Below are 13335 nucleotides of genomic sequence, written 5' to 3' on the forward strand. Positions count from 1 at the left end.
ACTGTACACTGAAAAAACAAACAAAAAAACCCTCTGCCCATTCTTTCCCCAGTGGAATAACTGGAAATTCTCAGTAAACTGAAAATAGAAATTTTGATTTTCAGCATGTTGAAAAATGAACAAATTTCAAAATTTGAAAAAAATGTAGAAAGAAGTCATTTCCATTAAAAAATGTCAACAGAAAATTCTTTCTAATGTACCTAATGTGGCCCATGTGATGACAGCATCTGCATAGATCTACGTATCTATTCTCACAACAACCCTGTGAGGGAGGGATATACTATTATCTCCACTTTCCAGATGCGGAACTGAGACACACCAAAGCTAAACAACTTGCTAAAGATCACAGGAAGTCTGTGATGCAGCTGGGAATTGAACCTGGGTCTCAGGCTAGTACCACAAGACCTGGACCATGCTTCCTCTCTGTCCTGCTCTAATTATAACTGTAGTAGGGAACTGTGATTCAGCCCTGGTAGTTGTGCAGGCTGAAGCATGGTTCTTTAATATGGCAATAGAGTACACTGGCCCTGAGTACTGAAATGCAGGGTAAGGTCAGAAAGGACGGGTATACCCCAGGCAGCACTGCAGCACCAGTCAGTTAAGCACCCCTTCTTGACAGAGAGGCTCCCATTAATAAGTCCAAGTGCCTGAACTGGCTTACTGGGATTGTGGCCTTGACAAATAAAATACCACTTTGCTTGCTGCATTGCAAAAATCAATATCCTACCCTCCCTTCCCCACCTTTGCATTTATTGGTGGTGGATATTAACAGAGCTGCAGTTCATATGTTAAGTTTTGGGTTTCACAAATACTGTGGTGGCAGCTGTTTATGTGAGTCAGCCAAGCTGAAGCATTTGCGTAATGCAAGGATTTAAAACTGAGATGGATACCTATAGACCTGGACAATTGTGCAGGGTTCTGGCATGGGTTCTTATGGAATTATGTGGTTGCTTTGTATGATACTTTTTTCTGGAGTTTCTTATTCTTTTTCAATATTATTGGCTTGACAGGATCACAATTTTGGGGGGTAGGTCCTGGCAGCAGAGAATCAGACTCCATTCAGTCGGGTAGTTATTGGAGGTACAAGGGGTGGACCTCCAATAACTGTCTCTTTTGACCTAACAGAGGTCAAAAGGAAAGAGCTGAGTCCAGATTTGGAAACCACTGGTAAAGACACACCTCTGAAGCTACTATCTTGTTCTCCAGGATCTCAGCTTTCATTAACAAACAAAAACAAACAAAGAAATCCCAAGTAAAACTCTAGTTGTTGTGGTTGTGAAAAAAATCCTCAAATGTGAATAATGTGATACAGAGATGAGAACAATTGCTGAGAGGTGTGAACTGCCCCATTCAAAGCAGGTAGTGATAACTCAGAATCTAGTGATACTAATGATGACATTTAAATTACTTCATTCCTCATGTAAGAAAGAAGAGGGAAGACCACAGAACAGCACAATTTACTGAGAGTGGCCTCTCATTTTGGTGCCAGAAGTGGGTTGCATTTGGCCATTTCCCCCCCTCCAGTTAAGAAGGAGCCAAACTTCAGGAACCTAGCAGATCCCTTAAGAATACCGAACTTCCAGATAGGAGAAGCGAAACTCAAGGAGCCTTTTGGTGCTCAGAGAGCTTCTCAAGTAATTTGAACATGTATTCAATTTGCTGTGAGCAACGTCTCATTTTGGTGATTGACATGGGTAGGTCTCATTTTGTCTGCAGCACTTGGAAGATTTTCATCACCTTCTCCTTGACACTCCCAATCTAATGCCTGGGTTGAGCTGCCTTTGTTGTGAATTAGTCACCATCTTTCCTAGGAAGCATGTGTTGGCACTTGCAGGTAAGCCTAAAGCACTCTTACATGGCATGATGTCTTTCTACATAGCAGGCTGCTCTCGGTTGTGGTAGACTACCGAATAATACAAAGAGGCTCCGTTAGGGCCTTGGACTAGAGTGAGTAAGTGACTGAGTGAATCTGGAGCTAGAGCATGCTCCAGGTTTGAACATCAAAAGGGGTACAACTGGTGATAGCTTGGGTGGCTAATGCCTACCTCCTTTCACCACTGCCAGCACAGGTTGCCTTAACATTTTATCCTGTTTATAGATTTAATGAAGTAGCTAGTATGTGACTAAACGTTCAGTTATATCTCTCCATCCTCATTGTCCCTTGCCATTCACAGTATGTCCTTTTCTGTTCACACAGGCAAGACAAAAGATGTTTAATCCGGCTGGGTTGATGCAGTGATGGCCAAAGGGTGGGTGTGCAGAGATATTCTTACAGGAAGAAAAGGACAAGATAGCTAAACAGGGGAGAGAGAAACACATGGACTGGTCTGGAGTAGGGCCGTCAAGCAATTAAAAAAATTAATCGTGATTAATTGTGCAATTAATCGTGCTGTTAAACAATAACAGAACACAAAGTGCACAGTGTTCTTTATCATGAAAGTTGAAGTTACAAATATAGAAATAGGTACAAAAAAACCTGCATTCAAAAATAAAACAATTTAAAACTTCAGAGCCTACAAGTCCACTCAGTCTTACTTCTTGTTCAGCCAATCGCTCAAACAAGTTTGTTTATATTTGCAGGAGATAATGCTGCACGTTTCTTGTTTACAATGTCACCTGAAAGTGAGATCAGGTATTCACATGGCACTGTTGTAGCCAGCATTGCAAGATATTTATGTGCCAGATACACTAAGGATTCATATGTCACTTCATGCTACAACTACCATTCCAGAGGACATGAGTCCATGCTGATGACATTCTGCTTGATAACGATCCAAAGCAGTGCGGACTGACGCACGTACATTCTCATTACCTGAGATTGATTTTCTTTTTTGGTGGTTCGGGTTCTGTACTTTACGCATTGGAGTGTTGATGTTTTAGGACTTCTGAAAGCATGCTCCACACCTCATCCCTCTCAGATTTTGGAAGGCACTTTAGATTCTTAAACCAATGCTGTAGCTATCTTTAGAAATCTCACATTGGTACCTTCTTTGCATTTTGTCAAGTCTGAGGTGAAAGTGTTTTTAAAATGAACAACATGTGCTGGGTCATCTCCGGAGACTGCCATAACTCGAAATATATAGGAGAATGGGGGTAAAACAGAGCAGGAGACATACAATTCTCCCCAAGGAGTTCAGTCACAAATTTAATTAATGCATTATTTTTTTAACGAGCATCATCAGCATGGAAACATGTCCTCTGGAATGGTGGCTGAAGCATGAAGGGGTATACGAATGTTTAGAATATCTGGCACATAAATACCTTGCAATGCTGGCTACAAAAGTGCCATGTGAACGCCTGTTCTTACTTTCAGGTGCCATTGTAAATAAGAAGCGGGATAGCTCAGTGGTTTGAGCATTGGCCTGCTAAACCCAGGGTTGTGAGTTCAATCCTTGAGGGGGCCACTTAGGGATCTGGGGCAAAAATCAGTACTTAGTCCTGCTAGTGAAGGCAGGGGGCTGAACTCAATGACCTTTCATTTCTACAGTGCAAATATTTGTAATAAAAATAATAAAACAAAGTGAGCATTGTACACTTTGTATTCTGTGTTTTAATTAAAATCAACATATTTGAAAATGTAGAAAAACATCTAAAATATTTAATAAATTTCAATTGTTATTCTATTGTTTAATGGTGCAATTAAAACTGCAATTAATTGTGATTAATTTTTGTAATCACGATTAATTTTTTGAGTTAACTGCGTGAGTTAACTGTGATTAATCGACAACCCTAGTTTGGAGCATAAGCTAGAGAGGAAGGTGGAAGGAGGAATCTGCTGGGAGAAGAGCAGCAACACTTTGTTTAGGGGAGAGAATAGAGGCAGGGATACATTAGTGTAAGGAGAGGATGAAATGGGAGGTACAGGGAATGTAAATAGGGCCAGGATGACTGCGAGGAAAGAGTGGAAATGACAAATAGCAGGCAGCATGAAGCAGCCAGGTAGGGGGGGCATCAGCAACTGGGAAGGAGGCCATAATGGAAGGGGAGGAAAGGTCCTGGAGGAAATCCCCAGTGAGGCAGTAGGAGCATCCAAGAGTAAAGTCCTAAAGGCGCCCCAGGTAAGGGCAGCAGAAGCAAGGAAAGTGAACTTGTGGCTTGAAATATTCTGTACCCCAATGCCATTCCCTCATATCTGATAGAGACAGGCAGCTTCAAAAACTAGCAGTGCCTGGTGACATTCATGCCTAGAAGTTAAAGAAGTCCCAGAACTCTAACTACACATCCAAAGGCCCTGGTCATGTCAAACTAGAAGTCAGGATGTGAGTGTGTATAGAATACCAGTGACGGCTCTGTGCCAGCAGGAAAATATCCATAAGCGAGAGGAATTCATGAGCAGATGGTTAAACTGGATTTTTGGCTAATTTGCACCACTGACATGGTCAAAAGATCAGCATTCAGAATCTGGCCATTGTACTGAGAGTCAACAAATAGGCTCAGCTTAGCTTTCTCCCATGGGGAATGAGCATGTGCAGGACTCTCTGTCCCGCTATGGTGGACCCTACCAATATGGGCCCCATCCACATGTTCTGCTGCCTTCAGAACTAGCCCTAAATAAAATTAGTTCATAATAAGATTTATGCCTCCTTGTTAGAGATCAAAATTTAGTAATTCAGGTGACCAATCATACAGCTCAGATACTGAACAGCAAATACTTGAAAGAATACAGGCAGGTACCCACAGACTGAGATTTGTGTGCACCAAACATTTAAATAACTTCAAGTAACACACAAATAAAATGACAATAGCAGTCTGTTTGTTAAAAGAAACTGGGCTAAATCACAGAATATTTTATTCATCATCAATTGTCCATCAAGTTCTGAGTTGGAAAAGCACCCAAAGTTAAGTGAAAGAAAGTAAGCAATTTATTAAGGAAATGCTAAAACACATTTAAAATCTAATGGAAAAGAAAAGATACTTAGAATAATAACACCATATAGTTTAAGAGACACCATTCCTATGTCACATACAAATATCATTTTTAGACATACATAAGTGAATCTTACAAGCTAGAACATGACATAAGAAACAAAGAAACAAGAAGTAGAACAGAAAAGGTTACAATGCACACTCTTTGTATGACCTATGACAGCACTTATTTATACTTAATTATATAATAAAAAATGCAGCAAATTTATATTTTGTGATTCTTTGTTCTTTATTTTTTCCTCAAGTACTTATGGGGGTTGAAAATTTATTAATTTCTTATGGATTTCCAAGTTTGTTGTTACATAAAATAAGTTTTTTCAAAATAAAATAACTACTTACAGTAACCTAAGTGATTTCAGCCCATCAAATGTCCGTGCAGGGATACACCTCAAACGGTTGTAACTAAGAATTCTGAAAGCATATAAAATAACAAACAAGTAAACAAACCAATACATACAATGCAGAGTATGATCAAATGTACCTTTTCCATTCATAGCCAGTTAGGAAACAGTTATCTTACAGCCTCCAAATCAAGCAAGTTTTAATACTAACAGGTTGCCTTTTCTTTTCAAGACAATAAACACTGTAAGGATTTCAAACATTCATTGTTATACATTTAAACTTACAAGGTGAGCAGCTGAGTCATGTTGCTGAAGCTCTGGTTAGAAAGAGTGCTGATTCTGTTGTTACTTAAATCTCTATAAAAAATAAATTCAGAAATTCAGTCCTTAAAATGACTGCAAAAATTCTGAAACACCATACTCTAGAACTGAAAGAGCGCATTATTTTTATTAGTAGAGGTAGTATTGTTATTAATATTGATATTTTAAATAACGCCTTTTATTGTCACATGCCACGTACAAGCCAAGCAAGAGCTTACATTGATAAATGAAAAGTATTCTCATTTCAAGGGATAAAAGGCCAAGCAATTCAGTGTTTTGCATTCTTATACAATGCCAGTGTCCATCATGCTCCTTTACTAAGACTATAATCTTACAGTGATAAAATGAAACTAGCAGCTGAACTGGGAATGTAGGTAGATAATTTTAAGTGGGAATCTTTATAGCTACCTCCCTAATGGAGTATGAATAAGTATTACCTGACACCCTTAATCTGGAGGTCTCAAAGCATAGGTACAACTATTTTAAACAAGGTTTTCCCCTCAAAAAACTTGTGCCTGGGTTCCAATGCTCCTATAATATGTGAAATCTTGGGTCTACATGGGTGAAAGTTTTGAAGTACTTGTGGCTGCTCCATATTCTAATGAATGAAGTCTTTTTTATTTTTTTAATTTAAATTTAAGAAGGCTGGTGTTTGGAAAAAGAAGCTTTGAAGAGCACTGTGCTTGGTGGGGAAAGTTTGGAAATGAATCATGCTGAGGGAAGCTGTAGTTGTTTCTACTTTCTCCTACTGTTGTTCTACCTTCTCTTGGCCTTGTTTAGTTGCTTATTTCATTATTGTTCTTTAGAGTATTCTTTGGCATTAGCTTCTGAGGGGTCTTAATATTTTAGCTGTGATTGTCTGGCACTATTATTGAATAAGCAATGGCAGAAATGGTGTGCAACAGACTTCTTCATCAGAATTTACCATTAGAGAACCTAAGAAGACAAACCTACAATGTACCCATTAACATGTTAGCCAAGTGCAATGGAGCATAATCTATTTGTACCAGAAAGAGAAAAGAAGGGAAGGAGGATGGTCCAGGGGTAGGGTATTGGCCCTGGGACACAGAAGACCCAGATTCAATTCCCTACAGTGTAACCTTGGGTATGTTACTAATTGTCTACACGGTGGGTTAATGCATTTATGGAGGTGTGATTTCTAAGACACACTAACATGTTACGCATTAATTGATCTGTGTTGACCCTGCTGCTGTGTTGACCCTGCTGTTAACATAGTAGTGTTTCAAACAGCACTACGTTAAAGTGCACCAGCAGGATCTACCTTGTCAACTGTGTAGACAACCCTTCAGTCTCTTGTGCCCCTATTTCCTCATATGTCAAATGGGGATAAATAATACTTCCCTACTTCACAGCAGTGTTGTGAGGATAAATACAATAAAGATTGTCAGCAACTCAAATAATTCAGTAATGGGTCCCATACATTGATGAGCAGGATCCCCTGGGAGAATAACAGGAGGGCAAAGGAGTCCACGAGAGCTGGCTGTATTTTAAAGAATCCTTACTGAGGTTGCAGGAACAAACCATCCCGATGTGTAGGAAGAATAGTAAATATGGCAGGTGAACAGCTTGGCTTAACAGTGAAATCCTTGCTGATCTTAAACACAAAAAAGCAGCTTACAAGAAGTGGAAGATTGGACAAATGACCAGGGAGGAGGATAAAAATATTTCTAAGGCATGCAGGAGTGAAATCAGGAAGGCCAAATCACACTTGGAGTTGCAGCTAGCAAGAGATGTTAAGAGTAACAGGAAGGGTTTCTTCAGGTATGTTAGCAATAAGAAGGTGGCCAAGGAAAGTGCGGGCCTCTTACTGAATGAGGGAGGCTACCTAGTGACAAAGGATGTGGAAAAAGCTAATGTACTCAACGCTTTTTTTGCCTCTGTCTTCACGAACAAGGTCAGCTCCCAGACTGCTGCACTGGGCAGCACAGTATGGGGAGGAGGTGACCAGCCCTCTGTGGAGAAAGAAGTGGTTCGGGACTATTTAGAAAAACTGGATGAGCACAAGTCCATGGGGCAGGATGCGCTGCAGCTGAAGGTGCTAAAGGAGTTGGCGGATGTGATTGCAGAGCCACTGGCCATTATCTTTGAAAATGAATGGCAACTGGGGGAGGTCCCGGATGACTAGAAAAAGGCTAATGTAGAGCCCATCTTTAAAAAAAGGGAAGGAGGAGGATTCGGGGAACTACAGGCCAGTCAGCCTCATCTCAGTCCCTGGAAAAATCATGGAGCAGGTCCTCAAGGAATCAATTCGGAAGCACTTTGAGGAGACGAAAGTGATCAGGAACAGTCAGCATGGATTTACAAAGGGCAAGTCATGCCTGTCTAAACCTAATTGCCTTCTATGAGGAGATAACTGGGTCTGTGGATGAGGGAAAAGCAGTGGATGTGTTATTCCTTGACTTTAGCAAAGCTTTTGATATGGTTTCCCACAGTATTCATGCCAGCAAGTTAAAGACGTATGGGCTGGATGAATGGACTATAAGGTGGATAGAAAGGTGGCTAGATCATCAGGCTCAGCAGATAGTGATCAATGGCTCCGTGTCTGGTTGGCAGCCAATATCAAGCGGAGTGCCCCAAGGGTTGGTCCTGGGGCCGGTTTTGTTCGATATCTTCATTAATGATCTGGAGGATGGCGTGGACTGCACACTCAGCAAGTTTGCAGATGACACGAAACTGGGAGGAGTGGTAGATACACTGGAGGGTAGGGATAGGATACAGAGGGACCTAGACAAATTAGAGGATTGGGCCAAAAGAAACTTGATGAGGTTCAACAAGGACAAGTGCAGAGTCCTGCACTTACGACAGAAGAATCTCATGCACTGCTACAGACTAGAGACCGAATAGCTAGGCAGCAGTTCTGCAGAAAAGGACCTAGGGGTTACAGTGGACGAGAAGCTGGATATGAGTCAACAGTGTGCCCTTGTTGCCAAGAAGGCTAACGACATTTTGGGCTGTATAAGTAGGGGCATTGCCAGCAGGTCGAGGGACGGGATCATTCCCCTCTATTCAACATTGGTGAGGCCTCATCTGGAGTACTGTGTCCAGTTTTGGGCCCCACACTACAAGAAGGATGTGGAAAAACTGGAAAGAGTCCAGAGGAGGGCAACAAATGATTAGGGGGCTGAAACACATGACTCATGAGGAGAGGCTGAGGGAACTGGGATTGTTTAGCAGAAGAGAAGAATGAGGGGGGATTTGACAGCTTCTTTCAACTACCTGAAAGGGGGTTCCAAAGAGGATGGATCTAGACTGTTCTCAGTGGTACCAGATGACAGAACAAGGAGTAATGGTCTTAAGTTGCAGCGGGGGAGGTTTAGGTTGGATATTAGGAAAAACTTTTTCACTAGGAGGGCGGTGAAGCACTGGAATGGGTTACCTAGGGAGGTAGTGGAATCTCCTTCCTTAGAGGTTTTTAAGGTCAGGCTTGACAAAGACCTGGCTGGGACGATTTAGTTGGGAATTGGTCCTACTTTGAGCAGGGGATTGGACTAGATGACCTCCTGAGGTCCCTTCCAACCCTGATATTCTATGATTCTATGATATATGTTCATTATTCCATTTGTGTATTGTTTAATGCTGTACAGGAACTCTGTAACTCAGGAAGCAATGGAAACTTAAGCTGTAAATCATGATGCTACTGGAATGATGAGTGACCTGGGCACATTTATGGTCAGTTGACAGAGTTATCCATTTCCTGCCTATGAAGGTTAAAAACATACCTAACACGTGTCTATGAAACAAGAATACCTGAATCATCTGGATCCTTTTTAATGTATACAAGGAAAGATAGTAATTTACAGATAATCTTTAAATACCAAGAGAGATTGTCCAAAAATGTAATACATGGCTTTCTACTTTTGCAAATATCTACCCAGAATTTCAGAATATTAATGTACTAATACTGCTTATCATTTACTGAACAATTTTGCCATTTATGCTTTGCATTTGTACTCTATCAACATTATTTATTGAAATGCCAGCCTGAATGACTAGTTACAATAAATCTGATATTGTAATTTGCATTTGTTTTATGATCATTCAACATTACATATACATAAGAAGATAAGAACATAAGAATGGCCCTACTGGGTCAGACCAAGGGCCCATCTAGCCCAGTATACTGTCTTCTGACAGGGGCCAGTGCCCAGTGCCCTAGAGGGAATGAACAGAACAGGTAATCATCAAGTGGTCCACGTCCATCCCTTGTCACTCATTCCCAGCTTCTGGCAAACAGAGGCTAGGGCCACCATTCCTGCACAGTATACAGTACAGGGTTGATCATCACTACTCCAAACAATCAAACCTTCAGACACCCTCTTTGTGGGCCAACTTGATGGAGGAGGGCTTATCACTACGGCAAACTGTAACCAACTTGCATGCTCTTTACAGGCCTGTATACTGCAAGGTAGGTCTCATACAACTCTTGTTGCACAAATCCACAAACACTCCATGCAGGCCTAGATTGCATACATTTGAGAATAGTGCAATTGCTGATGCTATTTGGAAATTTTGTGAAAAGGAGATGCATCTATTTTCTAAATTTGAAGAACGGACCATTTAGTCTAGAATAAGGCAAACAAAAGGAGCTGGGGCATTTTCAGAATGTTACATTGATTTAGTTTGCTTTATGCAAGAAATCTGGCAGCCATTTTGTTTTCCTAACTTAATTTGTGGTTGCTCCTATGCCACAAGGTACTTCAAAACATTACAAGGTTTATCCCCAGCTGATCCACTGAATTTAATGGAACTTATGACAATTTACATGAGCTGAGGATCTGACCATACGTCTCACAGGGAAAGTAGTAGTAGTATCTCTGTTTTACAAAGGCATCAACTGAGGCATAAAGAGCTTACTGGTTTGTTCAAAATTGCACAGTGAGTCAGCAGCAGAGCTAGGAATAAAAATGAAGTGTCCTGACTAAATTCCCTTCCCCAACCACTAGACAATCAATTGTGGCAGGCTACCCAATTGCAGAGATGTAGCATTATGTGTTTCAAACAAACTACAAAATCTTTTCTCTGTAATTGAAATAATTTCATGCCTTTATTGAGGCTAATACTGTATGTCTATGTGACAATGTACTGAAGCTGTCATACTCTAGTGCATATTTGTGAGATTTTCACAATCTTTTCAGGTTTACTATAATTCCTGCCTATTTACTTTGCAATAAAATGTGTTGTGATCACTGGACTAAAAATATCCCATTTATAAAATGTGCCTTGGGGCTATATTTGTTAAAAGGTTGGTTACATTTTATGTTTTCCTTGTAACTGTTTCATTAAATGGAAGAGCAGCTTTTTGATCAATCCCCCCACAAAAAGATGCTCTAAAGTTACTTACATAAGTGTTAAATGTTTGTAGTTAGAAAGTTCTTTGGGAACAAGGGTAAACTGGTTTCCATCCAAATAACTACAACAGAAAAATAAAATAATGAAGTATTATTCATCTAATTAAAAGATCAATACCTTTCAGCAAGACAATAGTTACGAGTAAAGCAATAAATAAGGTTGAGATAGGTACTTTAAAAGTACATGTGAATACATAAAGTTTCAGCTTAATACTGCAGTTGCTTATAGTTTTACCTTCTTCAACATCAGGATGAGATGATGGCTGGGGAATAGATGGGATCAACTGCCTAAGAGTATGTCTACATTACGGGATTATTCCGATTTTACAGAAACTGATTTTTGGAAACAGATTGTATAAACAGCAAAGAATCCTGTGGCATGGGTATTCATCCACGAAAGCTCATGCTGCAAAACGTCTGTTAGTCTATAAGGTGCCACAGGATTCTTTGCTGCTTTTACAGATCCAGACTAACACGGCTATCCCTCTGATACTTGACAGATTGTATAAAGTCATGTGCACGCAGCCACACTAAGCACATTAATTCAGCGGTGTGCGTCCATGTAGCGAGGCTAGCGTCGACATCTGGAGCGTTGCACTGTGGGTAGTTATCCCATAGCTATCCCATAGTTCCCGCAGTCTCCCCTGCCCATTGGAATCCTGGGTTGAGATCCCAGTGCCTGATGGGGCCAAAAATTTGTCACGGGTGGTTATGGGTAAATGTTGTCAGTCAATCCTCCCTCCGTGAAAGCAATGGCAAACAATCATTTTGCACCCTTTTCCCTGGATTGCCCGGGCAGACGCCATAGCACGGCAACCATGGAGCCGGTTCAGCCTTTTATCACTGTCACCGTATGTCTACTGGGTGCTGCTGACAGACACGGTACTGCAGTGCTACATAGCAGCATCCCCTTGCCTTTGCAAGTTAGCAAAGATGGTTACCAGTCATACTGTACCATCTGCTGCTTTGCAAGTTGACAAAGATGGTTACCAGTCATACTGTATCATCTGCTGCTGTAATGGGTGCTCCTGGCCGGCCTCAGTGAGGTCGGTCGGGGGCGCCTGGACAAAAATGGGAATGACTCCCCAGGTCATTCTCTTCTTTAAGTTTTGTCTAATGAAGAGTCAGTCCTGCCTAGAATATCAGGCAAGCCTAGTAAAGAACCAGAGAGGCAAACGGCTGTGGAAGCAGGGAAAGAATTAATAAGGATTCGAAGGGGATCTTAATGCATGCCAGTCAGTTAGCAAGAGTTAGCCCAGCTGTAACCCTAATGACGTGAGACTTCTAGAAGCAAGGATAGTGTGAGGCAGAGGGAAAGAACTGTGTAAAAAGTTATTACGACCTTGTAACTGATAACCAAATATGCAGCCTGGTGTCTTCTAGGAGTGAGAAAACAAGATAGCAGAATGGCTTATGTATAAACAAAATGTAGTTGTTGCTCTTTATTGTCTGTATTATTGCTAGTTATTGTCTGTAACAAAAGTATAAAGGCTTGCTGTAATTGTTTACCAGTTGAGAGACCTGTCCGGGACTGGGGCGACCCTGTGTCCTATGGCACTCTCTCCCTCCATTGTAATTACTGGAGAAATAATAAAGTATTTGATTTTGCTGCATCCAAACGAAAAAGCGAGAACTGAGTTTTTCTCCGACACGGCCGCTCCGGGTCAGAGCCCCAGACATCTCGCAGAAATGATGAGCTGCATGCCATTCTAGGGGGTGCCCCTGCAACAACCCCACCCATTGTTTCCCTCCTCCCCCACCCCTCCTGGGCTACCATGGCAGTTATCCCCCCATTTGTGTGATGAAGTAATAAAGAATGCATGAATAAGAAGCAACACTGGCTTTATTGCCTCTGCAAGCAGAGATCAAAGGGGGTTGGGTTGGATGGCAGTTTTTTTTACAGCAAAGTAGCGTGAGCCACCATTCTGCACTTGCTCAGCCTATAGCTGAAAATGGGAATCTGTGATAAGCAGGATAGAAGCACAGGCAGGACTGAATCTCCATTTGTATGTTGGGGGACAGTTCTAAACAGCAGCTTAATTCTTTTATTTGCAGCAAAATGTAGAGGTCTAAGTATCTGATTGTGAGCCCTGGTAGCAAGGGGTAGGCTGGGGTAGGTGTGACCGCACGGTGCTGCTGACTGGGAGAGCAGCCTGAATCAGAAGCCTCCAGCTGGCATGATATTCCAGGCAGGACTGAATCTCCATTAGACAAAACTTAGAGAAGAGAGTGACCTGGAGTCATTCCCATTTTTGCCCCCGGCCGACCTCACCGAGGCCAGCCAGGAGTACCCACGGGACGATGATGATGGATACCAGTCCTACTGTACTGTCTGCCGTCTGTAAGGCAAGGCAAGGGGATGTGTGTGTAGCGGTGCA

At 41.5% G+C, this 13335-nt stretch overlaps 1 protein-coding gene across 7 annotated transcripts in view; it reads right to left on the reverse strand.

Annotated features, from left to right (window-relative positions):
• Positions 1–13335, reverse strand: part of SLIT2 (slit guidance ligand 2) — a 421334-nt gene that overhangs the window by 64864 nt on the left and 343135 nt on the right. For all 7 annotated transcript variants that reach the window (XM_045019040.1, XM_045019039.1, XM_045019036.1 and 4 more), the window contains 3 exons: positions 10951–11019; positions 5553–5624; positions 5266–5337 (listed from right to left, as the gene is read on the reverse strand). In XM_045019040.1, coding sequence (XP_044874975.1) covers positions 5266–5337; positions 5553–5624; positions 10951–11019 — 213 coding nt within the window. The remainder of the gene's footprint in view (positions 1–5265; positions 5338–5552; positions 5625–10950; positions 11020–13335) is intronic.

This window comes from Mauremys mutica, chromosome 5, assembly GCF_020497125.1.
Source record: "Mauremys mutica isolate MM-2020 ecotype Southern chromosome 5, ASM2049712v1, whole genome shotgun sequence".
Lineage (NCBI taxonomy): Eukaryota > Metazoa > Chordata > Testudines > Geoemydidae > Mauremys > Mauremys mutica.